Raw genomic sequence first — 15,924 nt, 5'->3', positions numbered from 1 at the left:
TCTCTAGTTGATAATTAATCAATCGATAGTTTCGCCAGCCCTGAAAATCGCCTTCCCGCCAAAAAAGCCTCCTCGCAAACGGCGTGCCATTTGTGTTTGCATTTGTGTTTAATTTGCGCGTCCAAAAGGATCAGAGTTGCTAACGAAATAGAGATAAAACCGAGATAGATAAGAAGTAACCATGGCCCACGACGGGGAGCAGTTCATCAAGGACGTCCAGCGCGAGTATGTGGACTTCCTGGACGACGAGGAGGACCAGGGCATCTATGCGGGCCACGTCAAGGACATGATAGCGGAGAAGAGCAAGCGGCTGATCGTCAATGTCAACGATCTGAAGCGCAAGAATCCGCAGCGCGCTTTGGGACTCCTGGGCAACGCCGCCGATGAGCAGCTGGCCTTTGGCAGGGCCCTCAAGGAGTACGCATCCACGGTGGACCCAAGCTACGCCAAAATGCACGAGGATCTGTTCGTGGGCTTCGAAGGATGCTTCGGCAATCGGCATGTGACGCCGCGTTCCCTCACCTCCATGTACCTGGGCAACATGGTCTGCGTGGAGGGCATTGTCACGAAGGTCTCCCTCATTCGCCCCAAAGTAGTGCGCAGTGTTCACTATTGCCCGAATACGCGCAAGGTGATGGAGCGCAAGTACACGGATCTCACGTCCTTCGAGGCTGTGCCCTCTGGCGCCGCCTATCCCACCAAGGACGAGGATGGCAATCTGCTCGAGACCGAATTCGGTTTGTCCGTCTACAAGGATCACCAGACGCTGACCATCCAGGAGATGCCCGAAAAGGCCCCGGCCGGCCAGCTGCCCCGCTCCGTGGACATTGTGTGCGATGATGATCTCGTGGATCGCTGCAAACCCGGCGATCGCGTCCAGATCGTCGGCAGCTATCGCTGTCTGCCCGGCAAGCGCGGCGGCTACACCTCCGGCACCTTCCGCACCGTCCTGCTGGCCAACAACATCTCGCTGTTGAGCAAGGAGAGCAATCTGGACATCTCGCGCGAGGACATCATGCTGTGCAAGAAGCTGGCCAAGAACAACGACATCTTCGAGCTGCTCAGCAAGAGTCTGGCGCCTTCGATCCATGGACATGCGTATGTGAAGCAGGCCATTCTCTGCCTGCTGCTGGGCGGCGTGGAGAAGATCCTGCCGAATGGCACACGACTGCGTGGCGATATTAATGTCCTGCTCATCGGCGATCCCTCGGTGGCCAAGTCGCAGCTGCTGCGTTATGTCCTGAATACGGCTCCACGTGCCATTCCCACCACTGGCCGCGGATCCAGTGGCGTTGGTTTGACGGCGGCGGTGACCACGGATCAGGAGACCGGCGAGCGACGTCTGGAGGCGGGCGCCATGGTCCTCGCCGATCGCGGCGTGGTCTGCATCGATGAGTTCGACAAGATGAGCGACATTGATCGCACGGCCATCCACGAGGTGATGGAACAGGGCAGGGTCACCATTTCCAAGGCGGGCATCCATGCCTCTCTGAATGCTCGCTGCTCCGTCTTGGCCGCCGCTAATCCGGTCTACGGAAGGGTGAGTACTGATATGAGATAGATATTAGAGAGGGGAGATATAGAAAACAAAAAAAATTAAATTTTATTATTTTAATTGGTAGTATAACTCTTTAAGAACGTGTCGTGAAAGTTTTACAAAGAAATTCAAACTATTTTGGAACTTACACCAGGATGACGGCACCCATCTTCCTTGTGCAATAGATATATTTCATTACTTTGAATGAGTATTTTTCGAAACCATGTTTTCCTCAGCTGCTGATCGTGTATCTCAAAAAGTAATGCTTCGATCATCAGGCTACTATTACAGAAATGTTTGAAATGAAATTGCCGACTGTCTGAACCTACTTTATGTACACAGAGAAAAAAAAAGACCCAAAATAATCATCCATCGGGTATTTTTTCATATCAATTTTGGTCCCATCTGTTTTCATATCAAAATGATATTTCCGAACATATCATTTTGTACCATATTGATATGAAAACATACCATTTTGTTATGGAAAAATGTATATGAAACAATATCAGTTCCATATTGTTCCGTTTTTTTCTCTATGTAGAATTTTGTACGTTTAAGTATTTTTTTTAAGCAAAAACAACAACAAAGATAAGCAAAAAAAATGATTTTTGACTTTTGAAAAATGGCCCAATTAGAGTTTTTGAGATAATTCAATGTAAGTTAGGTTCAGACAGTTTCTACATTATTTCTTAGAAATCGGATCTACACAGCGACTACTTTTTTTAAAAAGGCCTCACAAAAAAATTCCCACGGCCGCTATTTTAAAAGATAAAAAAAAAATTAAAATTGCTTAAAATTATATAAGAACTATGTTATAAACATGCCAAGTGGCGAAATTCCAGCACAAACCCTTATTGGTTAAAAAAGTTCTATATGTATCTTCCCTCTTAATTGGTTACCTAAGGAACTCCCTGCTAATTATAGTTACCCCTTTCAGTACGATCAATACAAAACGCCCATGGAGAACATTGGGCTGCAGGACTCGCTGCTCTCCCGTTTCGATCTGCTCTTCGTGATGCTGGACGTGATCGACAGCGATGTGGACCAGATGATCTCGGACCATGTGGTGCGCATGCATCGCTACCGCAATCCCAAGGAGGCCGACGGCGAGCCCCTCTCCATGGGCAGCTCCTATGCGGACTCCCTGTCCTTTGTTTCCAGCAGTGATGAGGTGGGTTGCCCTTTTCCATTTGCCATGCAATTTCTGATTTGTTTTTCTAATTTATTTCGAATTGAATGAATTAATCATTTTTATGAATTTTTTAAGAAATTTTATTGTGCTTTTTGAAAACAAAAAGTGGAAAATTTTTAAAAAAATGTATGTTAGCTGCATAGTAAATAATAATTCAGGCAGATTTAACCACAAAATGGCATGCCATTCATTTTGTTTTCCTAATTTATTTCGAATTTGTATGAATTTGCCAGAATTATTTTGTGCTTTCTTATGAGAACAAAAAGTGGAAAATTTAAAAAAAAATCAATGTTAACAGCATAGTAAATAATAATTCAGGCAGATCTTTCTTCTTCAAAAGAAATTGTCGTTTGAAATAGTTCGGAATTCGTGCTATTCATTCATTCATTCTTTCATTCGATTAAACTCAAAATTCAAATTCATTTAATTCTATTAAACTCAAAATTCGAATTATTTCATCCATATAAAACAAAAAAATTCAAAATAATTAAGAGAATCAATTCATGCAGGTCTCTAATTAATATATAGAAAATTATTTCGGAATTCATGACATTCATTCATTCCTTCGATTAAACTCAAAATTCAAATTCATTCAATTCTATTTAACTCAAAATTCTAATTAATTAGTTCCTATAAAACAAATAAATTCAAAATAATTAAGAGAATAATTTCATTCATTCGATTAAACTCAAAATTCAAATTCATTCAATTCTATTAAACTCAAAATTCTAATTAATTCATTCATATAAAACAAAAAAATTCAAAATAATTAAGAGAATCAATTACTTCATTCGATTATTCTCAAAATTCAAATTCATTCAATTCTATTAAACTCAAAATTCTAAATAATTAAGAGAAACAATTCATGCAGGGCTCTAATTAATTTACAGAAACCTAATGATGATATTTCCCAAAATATAGAAAAAGGACACCGAGGTGTATGAGAAGTACGACGCCCTGCTGCACGGCAAGTCCCGCCAGCGGCACGAGAAGATCCTGTCGGTGGAGTTCATGCGCAAGTACATCCACATTGCCAAGTGCATGAAGCCCAAGCTGGGCGAGCAGGCCTGCGAGGCGATTGCCAACGAGTACTCGCGCCTGCGCTCCCAGGAGGCGGTCGAAACGGATGTGGCCCGCACCCAGCCCATTACGGCCCGTACGCTGGAGACCCTCATCCGTCTGTCCACCGCCCATGCCCGCGCCCGCATGTCCAAGTCGGTGACCATCGACGATGCCCATGCGGCCATCGAGCTGGTGCAGTTCGCCTACTTCAAGAAGGTCCTGGAGAAGGAGCGCGGCGGCGGCAGCAAGCGTCGCCGGAACAGCGGCGGCTCCGAGGAGGAGCAGGATGACCACGAGGCCTCCTCCAGCCAGCGCTCTCCCTCATCGCGTCGCTCCAAGCGCACCCGCACCGCTCCCGTTGGCGGCGATAGCGACGAGGAGGACATCGAGCCGCCGCAGCCGGATGCCGGGGATTTGACGCGCCGCGAGACGCGCCGTTCGCTGCCCGCCCGCAGCTCCCAGCTGGTGACCTCCAGCGAGGAGCAGTCGGTGGTTACTCCAACTCCCCCGGCGGCGGAGCCTGCCTCGATCAGCGATTCGCGGCTGGGCGAGTTCAAGAACAACCTGCAGCGCCTGTTCCGCGAGGCACGCGAACAGAGCCTGCCGCTGGCCAGGATCACCAGCTCCATCAACGAGGGCAGCCAGGAGCCCTTCACCGGCGGCGAAATAGAGGCCGCCGTCCATCGGATGACCGAGGATAACCAGATCATGGTGGCCGACGACATCGTTTTCCTCATCTAATCTCACATTCCACCGGGAACATAATATTTATCATCAAACAATTGCATCCATTATCTATTGTAACCCTCATGTATCCGTTAAGTTGTATTTTTTGTTTACTTTTATATGATAATAAACACTTTGGAACTCTTATTGCAATTAAATCGCTTAATTTTTACCAAATAAGTTGGTTGTATAATTATAATTGATCCAAAAACTATGATCTTATAAGAAAAAAGCCATTAACCTTTAAGGTAATGTATAGTTTATCTTTATCATTTTAAATATTCTACGAGTTCGAGTAAAAAGAGTTCTTGAATTTATTCTAGAATAATCTTTTGGGTTCTAGGCATAGATCGTAAATGCTTTTAAAATTTTGAATCATATGATTTTATGATATTATCGAGTATGTCTGGAATTACAGCTCGAACAAAAACCTAACCTAGAGTTAAGGGGCTTATTAATTATTTTTTGGATTGGAAATATAATTATAATTATTTTTTTTTTTTGCTTTTAATCTATGAAAATGGAAATTTTATAACAGGGATTTTTATTGGTTGATTTTTGAACCAATAAAAATCCATGTTTAAACCAACCTACGGTTGAAACGTATATTTTTATCAGGATATTTTTGTCTGCTTTTTAATCGATAACAAATAAAATATAATAATATAAAATTTACAAAATAATATTAATCCCCAGCAATGATGGCAAATTTTGTTAGTGGCCCTAGATCACGAAAATACCACCAACTTTTTTTTCATTGGCACAGTTTTTTTTAAAGATTTTTTTAATAAAATTTTGAACTTCTTTCGAACTAGCTAAATTTAAAAGCTAGAAAATTTTAAAAATTAATTTTGGCTGTAAGCTAGTGTATTAGATAAATTATAAATCAAATCGATATCGGAATATAGTTTTCGCAGTGATTTTTTTGGTATTTATATACCACCAAAAAATACCACTCGCACACTTGTCAATTTGTTTTCGTTTCGTGTTTGTTTTTGTTAGCAGTTTTCTTTTGCTCTCGTCTTTCCATGTTTTAACTCCGTTTTCCGCAAATCTCAGTTTTCAATCTCGTGACAAGTTTTTCCGCCCGTCCGGAAAAATGCTAAATTTCAAAGTCTGTTTGTTTTTGTTCCTCCTCCTCCACTTCCTCGTGGGCGTGGCGTGGGCGGAGGGGGGCGAGTGCCGCCGCCTCCAGCGCGCTGATATCGAGGGCAGACTGTCCACGAAGACGCCGTACAGGGCGATCGCCAATTATGACGAAACGCCGCCGAAATACGCCGGTTTGTATTTGTTGTTAAGTGTACTCACAGTGGGCACCCGCTAAGCCAAACCGAACATCTGTTGTGCCAGCTGACGGATCACGGTGCGGTCTCAGTACAGTGAACTTAGGAATCGAGATGTTTGTAACGATATCCAAACCTAACAAAAAATTGTCCAAATCAAAAACTTCAAAATTGAGCCTGTGGTTGTTATCTAATTTACTCGCTAACAAACTAAAGTATTTTTTATTAAATGATTCAAAAAATATGTATAAAATATATATATAAAATTAGGGCAATTTTAAGATATAGCTCTCTATTTAAATGCAGTTCTAAATATATGTTTATATACCATGTTCATATAATATTCTAAAATAACACGGTTCATTTAGCCGGTGCCCACTGTTCCTCCTAACATATGGTTGCTGAATCAGCTGATTTCCCGTTCTTACCCGTTTCACCACCCAAGGTTGCCACCCGACGCGCATCTGGTCCATTATCCGGCACGGAACTCGAAATCCCAGCGAATCCGTTATTTTGCAGGCCCAAAATCGCCTGGCCGAGATAAAGAAACTCATTCTGGAGCAGCCGAAGCCACCGATCTGCTCCGCGGAGCTGAAGAGGCTGCGTCAGTGGAGCTGGAAGCACCTGAACGCCACCGAGGATGAGAAGCTACTGGTGGCGGAGGGCGAGGACGAGCTGATCGAGCTGGCGGAACGGATGCAGCGCCGCTTTCCGGATCTTTTTCCCGAGCTGTACAGTCCGGAGTGGTATTACTTCAAGTACACGGCCACGCAGCGGACGATGAAGAGTGCGGCGAGCTTCGCCACCGGTCTTTTTGGCCGCCATCGCATCCATGCGGTGCGGTATCCGCCAGCGCTGCACGAGGATCCTGTTTTGCGGGTGAGTTAAATTAAATTATACCCATAAATTTCGAATTGCGCGCCCTATTCGTTAGTTTGATTTAACCAAATTAGAGATGGGCGGTAAACCAAGCGATAGGTGCTCTCACTTGCGTTCTCATCGATTCATCGATATGTCCATCGATGTATCGCCAGCTCTAAAAAAAATGGTCCACAGGGTGTTTTCTGCTTTCTGCGCAATTCTTTTTCGTGTAATTCGATTAAACATAAATAAATAAAGCCCGCTGCGAGTATATAAGCCCTTGGATGCGCACCATCCGCCGCTCGAGATCGGCGGTGAAGTTAGCAGGGTTTTCGATTCGGCCCAAACGCGAGTTAATCGGCCAGGCGGCGTGTTTTCCCCGAGTTCTTTTTAACCGTATTCGGGAAATGGGCCGCGATCCGTAGGCGGAAAACGTGGAGAAGAGGAACGGAACGGAACGCGCGGAGAGGAGTGGAGAGGGGAGGAGGAGCTGGGAAGTGCGAAAAGTGTTTGGGGTTATGTGCTAGAGTCCCCGCGGGGGGATTTTCAGCTGTGCGGATCCGCGACAGAGACGTAATCGTTCCGGGAAATCGCCTGCACAAAGAAGAGGAAGAAGGGAGACAGAGAAGAAAACACGCAAAACAACATGGCAAGTGCCGTTCGCGCTAAGTCTGCCTCTGCCTCCGCCTCTGCCGCAGTTGCAGTCGGCGTCGCAGTCGACGAAAGCAACGGAAGCAGCGCTGCCGCGGAGCAGGAGGTGTCCTCCACTTTGCGCTCCCTCATCCGCAAGCGGCACGAAAAGTACATCTCCGCCAAGTGGGATGACCCGCTGCTCCCGATAATCGATAAACTGGAGCAGATTGAACGCTGCCAATCGGAGGAGCAGGTGGCCACTGGCGTTTCTTTGGAGGATTCCCTGCAATCCCTGCGTTCCCTGGTGAGGAACATCAAGCCCGAGGACCACTCGCTCCTGCTGATCGTCAAGCACATTGAGCAAATCTCCGACATCCTCTCCTCCTCCGACGAGCAGGTGGCCTCCCTGGGCTGCCTGAGGGATCTCAACCAGACGATCCGGCGGGAGTGGCCCCCGGATGACTCCTCCATCCACCGTCTGATGAAGCAGATCCAGAGCATACAGGCTCAACCGCCGGCGGAGAACATTTGCTTTGGAGAGCGTCTCCGGGACGATAGATGTCCACTCTCCCTGCAGACCAAGCGGCACATAGAGCGCATCCAGGCGATGCTGTACGAGCGGCAGCCCTGGCGCATCCGCGAGCGCATGAAGACGGCCAGCGTGGCTTTGGTTTTGTGCCTCAACATTGGGGTTGATCCACCGGATGTGGTAAAGATCCAACCGTGCTCGCGCCTGGAGTGCTGGATAGATCCCAGTTCGGTGTCGCCGCCCAAGGCAATGGAGCTAATTGGGAGCAACCTGCAGATGCAGTACGAGCGCTGGCAACCGAGGGCCAGGTACAAGAAGTGCCACGATCCCACCGTCGAGGATGTGAAGAAGCTCTGCACTTCGCTGAGGAGAAACGCCAAGGGCGAGCGCATCCTGTTCCACTACAATGGTCACGGGGTGCCCAAACCGACGGCCAATGGCGAGATCTGGGTGTTCAACAAGACCTTCACGCAGTACATACCGCTGAGCATCTTTGAGCTGATCACCTGGATGTCGGCGCCCTCGATCTACGTGTACGATTGCTCGAATGCCGGGATCATCATTAACTCCTTTCAACCCTACGCCGAGCAGCATGAGCACGAGCTGGAGAAGGCGCTGGCCGCCGCCCAGCAGAGGGGCAGCGGGGCACCGAGTGGCGCCGCCAATCAGGTGGTGCAGCAGCTGGTCAGCTACAAGAATTGCATACACCTCGCCGCCTGTGCGGCCAACGAGATTCTGCCCATGAACGCCCAGCTGCCGGCGGATCTGTTCACCAGCTGCCTGACCACGCCCATTAACATTGCGCTCAAGTGGTACGCCATGCAGGAGAAGCTGGGCATGGTGCCGCGCATCCAGAGCGAGCTGATCGACAAGATACCAGGTGAAAAAATCAACTTTTCCTAAAAAGTAATCATTAATAACACTTTTAATCTTTTTGCAGGCAAAGTAAACGATCGGCGCACGATGATGGGCGAGCTCAACTGGATTTTCACCGCCATCACGGACACGATAGCCTGGAATTCGCTGCCGCGCGAGCTTTTCCAGCGTCTCTTCCGCCAGGATCTGCTGGTGGCCAGCTTGTTTCGCAATTTCCTGCTGGCCGAGCGCATCCTGCGCAGCCACGATTGCACTCCAGTTTCGCTGCCCGCCTTGCCGCCCTGCTATCGCCATCCCATGTGGAAAGCCTGGGATCTGGTGGTCGATCTGGCCCTGCAGCAGCTGCCCGAGATTCTGGATCACAATGCTCCGTATCGCCAGCTGCCGTTTTTCGAGCACCAGCTAACCGCCTTTCAGGTTTGGCTGGACAGCGAATCGGAGTCGCGTACGCCGCCCGAGCAGCTGCCCATTGTGCTGCAGGTGCTCCTCTCGCAGGTTCATCGTTTGAGGGCCCTCGAGCTGCTCGCCCGCTTCCTGGATCTCGGTCCCTGGGCCGTTAATCTCGCCCTGGGCGTGGGCATCTTCCCCTATGTGCTCAAACTGCTGCAGAGTTCAACGCGCGAACTGCGCCCCGTTTTGGTCTTCATTTGGGCCAAGATACTGGCCGTGGATCCCAGTTGCCAGGTGGATCTGGTCAAGGAGTACAAGTACTTCCTCTCCGTGCTGCAGGATACCTCTGTATCCAAGGAACATCGCACACTGTCCGCCTTTGTGCTCTCCTCCATTGTTCACAACTTTCTGCTCGGCCAGACGAGTGCTTTGCAAGGACCACTGCTCTCGATTTGCCTGGAGCAGCTGAACGACGGCAGCTGGCTGCTCCGCCAGTGGCTGGCCATCTGTTTGGGCATGCTGTGGCAGAACTTCGAGAAGGCGCGCTGGTCGGGAGCCCGCGATTTGGCGCACGAGAAGCTGTATGTCCTGCTGCGCGATGAGATTCCGGAAGTGCGTGCAGCCGCCGTCTTCGCTTTGGGCACTTTCATTAGCTCCGTGACGGATCGCAGCGAGGAGCAGGCGAATAATATTGATCGCATCATAGCCATCACCATGCTGGAGACCGTGGGCGAGGATATGTCGCCGCTGGTGCGCATGGAACTGGCCGCCGCTTTGCAATGGATGGTCCTGCTCTTCGAGTCGCAATTCGTGGCCGTCTATCTGGCGGAGCATATGCGTGGTCACGCCTCCGCCGCCGCCGCCGCCGCTTCGTTTGTGATGTGCGGGGACCCGCGGGATCTAAGCTCCTCCACGCACAGCCTGGAGCGGCATGTGACGATGCGTCGGGGAGCCAGTTCCAGTTCGATATCCAACATGGGATCGACAGCTGCTTCATCGGGCAATGCGCTAGGTCGCTCGAAAAGCGGCTCTGGAAGTTCGGGCGGCCGAGGAGCAGCTGGAAGCATACCCTTCCAGTCGATATTCACCAAACTCTGGCTGGGCATCTGCAATCTGGCCCAGGATCCCTTTCCCCGCGTTGCCGCCATTGCCCAGGAGATTGTGGATCATGTGAGGGACACGGCCCTCTGCCCCATAATGGCCGCCAAGGAGGCCACGATGGCCACGGCCACAGAAAAGTGCAGCAGTTTGAGCGTCAGCCTGCCACCGAGTCCGAATACGAGGGTTAATTACCTGAGTGGAGGAGCGGGAGGAACGGGAGGAGCTGGAGAATCCCCGCCAGTAGGAGCAACTGCCTCGGGGGCCAGCCATTGGGCACAGAAGCTGCGTCTCTCCGGCAGCGGAGGCGGCGGCGTGGCTGCCGGCGATCCGCAGACCATCCTCCAGCGCAAACTGCGCACCAGTTCGATCAACGATGAGACTGACAGCGGCGGACCGGCGGCCTACCAACGCGGAGCAGCTGGCTTGGGCCTGCCCAGCGGCGGAGGAGGCGGCGGACCCAGGGAGAGCACACATTCGGCGCGGAGCAGCGGCAGCGAGAGCAATCAGTACTTGGAGCCCGGTCACAGTTTGACGCCCATTGTGCTCACCGAGTTTATACCCTGGGCCATTTCCTATTTCACGCGACCGGGCAAGGAGCGCTACAGCAGCGCCGAGGGAGCAGCGGAGGAGGGACGCCAGCGGTATCCAGTGGATCGCAATTCCGCAGAGCTGCGACGCCGGAGATTGCGTTTCCTACGCAACGATTTTGTGCGACGTCATGCGCGGCGGCAGCAGCAGGAGCAGAGCGATCGTTTCGGCTACGATGTTTGCGTTTGGAACAGGAAGACGCAGTTTACACCCTCCATTGTGAAGCTGCTGCCGTACGAGCCGCAGATTGCAGTGGCCTACCGGGAGAAGGTTTTGGTCTACGATTTTCAGTACAATTCAGTGCGCACCTATGGCGCAGAGGCCACTAACTCGAGTTCCGGCTATGGATCATCCTCGTCGCTCAATGGCAGCACGCCAAGGAAATCGGGAGGAGCGGAAAAGCCGCCTCCGTTTGCCCGCGTCAGCAGCATCGAGTTCATCAATGCCCAGGATATGGCATTGAATCTGGTGGCCCACGAGGATGGAGTAGTGCGCGTCTGGCAATCATCGCCAATGGTTAGCAGCTCGACCTCCTCCGAGGATGCGCCGAGCAAGGCGCGCTTGGTCACCGCCTGGAATGCTTTGGGTCAGGTGAATCAGCAGGGCTACCGGCAGCGCAACATCTCCTCCTCCGGCGGCAGCATTGGCAAAGGAGCAGCGGACACATCATTGGGTTCCTCCAGCAATGGCAACATTGTGACCGCCTGGCAGCAGTGCAGCCAACACCTTTTGATAGCCGGCGGCGGCTGTCGCTTCGTGCGCATCTGGGATGTGGAGAGGGAGCTCAAACTGGCCGATATTCCATTGGGACGCAGCGAAACCTGCGCCCGGGTGCTGGCACCCTACCTGCCCAACATGCGATCCGATGTGATACTCGCCGGCTGCGATGACGGCAGTGTGCGGTTGTTTGACAAGCGATGTTCGCCGCAGGAAGCGAGGATTTCCGTGTATCGGCGGCATAGTGCTCCCATTTTGCATGCCTGCCTAAGGGCCAACGAAACGGTGCTCGTTTCGGGCTGCACTGAAGGTCGGATTAGCGTCGCGGACATAAGGGCCAGTCAGTTCCCGAGCAGCGTCAGCGATGTGGTGCACGAATGGGATGCCGGCGGGGATGTGACAGCTATCGCAAGTCACCAAATTGCAGACACCGTGGCCTGCGGGAATGCCTCGAAGATTGGGATCTACTCGCTGGACGGACGGGTACAGAAGGTGCTGCGGACGAACGAGGGCTTCATCGGGCCCAAGATCGGACATCCCACCTGGCTGTCGTTTCACGCGTACAAGGTGCAGCTGGCGGTGGGCTTCGTGGACAATATGGTGGCCATCTACAGCCCCACCCCAGGTAGAAGAACATGGGTTTAGAGGTTTCTATTATGAGCGAATGTTTTACTTTATTATTTCTTTAAATAACTGTCTATTTAATCCTACTAATTGGCTTTTAAACATTTATCTTTTCAGTTCTATAAGGGCTGTGGAAAGTGGAAAACTGACGTCGATAAGAATCCCGAAACCTTGGTCAACGCACGCAGGTTCCTTGCGGAGCCGCAGATGCAATCAGCAGTGGAGCAGGTGCGGAGCAGCACCCGGCTGCCCGATCTCCAGCCAGATGACGTTCAGCTCATGTACACGGTGTGCGCTTTTGAGACGGCCTGGCATCGGCCGCGTCGTGGTTCTTCTTCTGGCTCCCCAGAGGATTCCGTGTGGTGCAACTTCTTCGATGTGCCCGCCTTGGAGGCGCTGGAGTTCTTCGAGGATCTGGAGTACTATTGGAACGATGGCTACGGCTACGAACTGACCCATCGCATTGCCTGTCCGGCAATAGCGGATATGTTTGCGGCCATTAGGTGAGTGCAGCGGAGAGTTTGTAAATTATCGATATTTCCGATATTTTTTACAATATTGATTCGATCATTTCGATATTTTGAATTTTTCTAGGATTTATGTAGGACTATATTTACATACTAACTATCTTGTAAATTAACGATATTTTCGATATTTTTACAATATGGGTTCGATAATTTCGATATTTTTAATTTATCTAGGATTTATGCAAACTAAATATAAATGTGTATCAAAGGCAATTTGAAGAATTAGGTAAAGTTAAAATGCTATCGAATTTCATTGATTTCTAAAACTACATGCGTTCTTTCTATTCGTCCGTTTAGTGATCATCTTGATCTTGATTTTCAAAGAGCCAACATTAAACAAGTTTTGTATGCCAATCGCAGTCACAACTGGTTTTTTACATTTTCATTTTCAATATAAAGCAATCGTAGACTAAGCTCAAGCACTTTTAACTTCTTCCAAAAACTCCAGTTATTTGTTTCTATGTTCTAAATATGCGTTTTATAACCATTTATATGGTTGATCAATGTTAAATTATAATTTTATATTTAAAAGAAACTTCCAAACACTACAAATTTAAATAACAATAAATTCCATTTATCTTAATATTAAGTACTTATTTAGTTTTGTCACCAATATTTGATAATCCGAGCTCTATTATTAATTTTCAGTTTCTAACTACTTCCAAAAACTACAAACATAAATAATAAGTTAGATTTAATTTAATTTTAAGTACTTATTTAGTTTTGTTACCAACATTTAATAATCCGAGTTTTATTATTAATTTCTAGTTCTTCGGAGGAGGAGCGGCCGCGGCGGGCCAACGCCACGTTGTACTTTACGCACTCGGGAACGCTGCTCAAGTTGCTGGCCCATTTGGGATTGGCCCGGGACAAGAAGCCGCTGACGCACAAGCATTTTGCCAGCGAGCGTCGTTGGCGCACAAGCCAAATCGACGCGTTCGCGACCAACTTGGCCTTCCTGCGCTACGAGTAAGTGTGGTGCTCCTTATATAAGCATAGATTCTTGTATCTAATACCTAGTCCTCCTTACAGTTGCGACAAGGGGGAGCCGCAGGTCCTGGTGCTGCACCAGGAGCGAGTGGTGCGCCTGCCCGGCTGTCCGCAGGACAAGGACCTCTGTCCGCTGGCCACGCTGCGTCGCATTTTCGCCAAGAGCTTGGACCGCTGCGACGTCGAGGAGCTGTGCCGGGTGAAGGCCAACTGATGGTCAGAATAGGAATGCTGGAGTCTCTGCTGCTGATGCTGCTGTTTTGTTGCTCTGCTCCCCTGCCACTGCAAGACCTCATGAAAAGGGATTCGTCGGAATGTTTAGGATACAACTGAAATAAACGATATAGTTAAGAACGGAATAGATGCGAAGGAGCTGGAATTTAGCGAGGAGCCAGCCGGGATTAGTTTTGTAAGAGGAGGAGAGTTATGTGTTGACCAAGTGGTGTCTGTGTGTTTTGTATGCCTTATTAATCAATGTGGACCATCCAATCCAGAACAAACGAACTTCGAGGAGGAGTGCAGAAGACAGAGCGAGATGGAGAACGAAAGACAGAACGAGAAAGAGAGAGAGGGAGATGCAGATGCACTTTATACTTTAGTCTATTTACTCCGGATGTCTCACCAACTGCTGTAAAGATATACACGACTAATCTTGGTTTACCTATTTTTTTTTGTTATTCAGTTAATCATACTATACCCCTAACCTATCCCTTTCCTTATACAAAGCCAAATGGCAACGCATACTGTATATATATAAATACTGATGTATAAGATAATTAACTATAGTTATATATACCCAACACACCACACATATATACATAAACACAAGCGTTATTTATATGCCTCTATTCAAATCGATCCGTTGCCCCCAAAAAGATATAAATGAAAACGTTCGTTGTGCTAACTTGTGTTATATACCTATAAAACGAAAACGAAATCGAACCCGGATATATATTTAATAAGGCAAGGATAAAAGGAACAAATGCTGGGTTCCTAGTTCAATTGTTCAGCGGAGAGGGAGACCCACAAACTTTGTACATAGCACTTACGACTTTAATCACTTTTGTCTAATTTTGTTTGTCCTATCGAAAGCCCAACAGCAACAACAACAACAACAAGAACCGCAGTAACAACAAATAAAACTAACGAAAATTCTAGTTTAAAGCTTAACTCGCTTGGACTTTTCAATTTGTTTAGGCTAAAAATAAGAGAAACGACTGATGAAAAATGAAAAATCAATGCACACCTGTGGGCGAATGACTTGGCTTTTCTAGCCATTTAGCAGGCTTTTAAATAGTTTCTTCGATTTTTCCTCATTGTTTTTATTTTTATGGGTGCAAACTTCCCGTATTTGCTCAACGTGTGCCCTGCTAGTGTTTACAGCCAGCTAATTTGTGTTGCCGCTCGAGAGGGCCGTGTATATATATCGCTAAGTACATATGTATAATCCCCAACAGTCAGCGGAACAAAGGCCATCTCTGCGGATCCGAGACCCGAGATGTGGGTGTGATATTGGCCAAGAATCGCAGCTTCCGATCGAAAGTAAGTGGGTTTATTCCTAGCATTTATTTATCACTTGGAACTAGCTGCTTGATCTGAGTTTGTTTGGCTCTTTGGGCCCGGCTAAGCGGAAATATCTCTAATACTGACTCAAAGAACAACTCAAAAATGCAATGCATTATGTAGTTTTGAGAAAAAATTCCATTGAGATATAGATATCTTAGATACTCTTTATACGTTTTAATTTCTTCCAGCTAGAACCGGATTTTTTCTTTGACGTACAAACATATCATTATTATTAGTACATACCATTACAGCCACCTAATTATAGTTAATTAAGAATATGCAAGCATTGTAATGCCTCGATATAATTTGTATTTTAATTATGGAAAAACAATAATTTGCACCTAGTTTTGGGTGCATGTTCCGACAATTTTCGCTCTAATGACTGCACTTTTTTCCATCTTGAGTGTTACAAACATGTGCTTAAATGCAATATACCCCTGGGTTCTGCCTAGAATTGGGTATAAGAAAGGGGTCGACTGCTATATGCCTTGGTTTTAGCTTTAAAAATATTATCTGATCTGTGGAAAATAGAATACTTGGTAATCTCAGTTTGTAAAATCACCCAGACCTTTTTCTATTACTTTACATTATTTAGCAAACGGTTTTAGACAAATGTAACTTGTAAAGTTCATTATATGTATGCTTAGGGACATCAAATATTTATCCATTCGTTTTTTATTTTAAGTTGTTAATATATTAGAAATGAAAAGGCTTTTACAATT

General features: G+C 47.7%; 3 protein-coding genes across 3 annotated transcripts; all 3 read left to right on the top strand.

Moving 5' to 3' along the window:
* The first annotated feature begins 52 nt into the window (after positions 1–52).
* On the top strand, positions 53–4,664 carry Mcm3 (minichromosome maintenance 3). Its single transcript, XM_017153820.3, has 3 exons — positions 53–1,540; positions 2,475–2,708; positions 3,651–4,664. The coding sequence occupies exons 1-3, from the start codon at positions 182–184 to the stop codon at positions 4,530–4,532; spliced, it is 2,475 nt and encodes an 824-aa protein (XP_017009309.2). The 5' UTR covers positions 53–181; the 3' UTR covers positions 4,533–4,664.
* An 813-nt stretch (positions 4,665–5,477) lies between these two features.
* Mipp2 (Multiple inositol polyphosphate phosphatase 2) lies at positions 5,478–14,806 on the top strand. Its single transcript, XM_017153675.3, has 5 exons — positions 5,478–5,797; positions 6,246–6,679; positions 12,237–12,622; positions 13,415–13,615; positions 13,679–14,806. Exons 1-5 carry the CDS (start codon positions 5,617–5,619, stop codon positions 13,848–13,850), a joined length of 1,374 nt encoding a protein of 457 aa, XP_017009164.2. The 5' UTR covers positions 5,478–5,616; the 3' UTR covers positions 13,851–14,806.
* On the top strand, positions 6,830–12,375 carry raptor (regulatory associated protein of MTOR complex 1). Its single transcript, XM_017153674.3, has 3 exons — positions 6,830–8,703; positions 8,764–12,120; positions 12,237–12,375. The coding sequence occupies exons 1-3, from the start codon at positions 7,308–7,310 to the stop codon at positions 12,242–12,244; spliced, it is 4,761 nt and encodes a 1,586-aa protein (XP_017009163.2). The 5' UTR covers positions 6,830–7,307; the 3' UTR covers positions 12,245–12,375.
* Positions 14,807–15,924: the final 1,118 nt, after the last annotated feature.

This window comes from Drosophila takahashii, chromosome X (genome assembly GCF_030179915.1).
Source record: "Drosophila takahashii strain IR98-3 E-12201 chromosome X, DtakHiC1v2, whole genome shotgun sequence".
In the NCBI taxonomy this organism is placed as follows: Eukaryota; Metazoa; Arthropoda; class Insecta; order Diptera; family Drosophilidae; genus Drosophila; species Drosophila takahashii.
This window is presented reverse-complemented; position numbering and strand designations above follow the sequence as displayed.

Excerpts from the sequence above, each read along its gene's own strand:
- Mcm3 (XM_017153820.3), top strand. The coding sequence starts at position 182 with ATGGCCCACGACGGGGAGCAGTTCATCAAGGACGTCCAGCGCGAGTAT. Across the intron at positions 1,541-2,474 it reads CTAATCCGGTCTACGGAAGG|TACGATCAATACAAAACGCC; the intron begins GTGAGTACTGAT and ends TACCCCTTTCAG. Across the intron at positions 2,709-3,650 it reads TTGTTTCCAGCAGTGATGAG|AAAAAGGACACCGAGGTGTA; the intron begins GTGGGTTGCCCT and ends CCCAAAATATAG.
- Mipp2 (XM_017153675.3), top strand. The coding sequence starts at position 5,617 with ATGCTAAATTTCAAAGTCTGTTTGTTTTTGTTCCTCCTCCTCCACTTC. Across the intron at positions 5,798-6,245 it reads AACGCCGCCGAAATACGCCG|GTTGCCACCCGACGCGCATC; the intron begins GTTTGTATTTGT and ends TCACCACCCAAG. Across the intron at positions 12,623-13,414 it reads GATATGTTTGCGGCCATTAG|TTCTTCGGAGGAGGAGCGGC; the intron begins GTGAGTGCAGCG and ends ATTAATTTCTAG.
- raptor (XM_017153674.3), top strand. The coding sequence starts at position 7,308 with ATGGCAAGTGCCGTTCGCGCTAAGTCTGCCTCTGCCTCCGCCTCTGCC. Across the intron at positions 8,704-8,763 it reads GCTGATCGACAAGATACCAG|GCAAAGTAAACGATCGGCGC; the intron begins GTGAAAAAATCA and ends ATCTTTTTGCAG.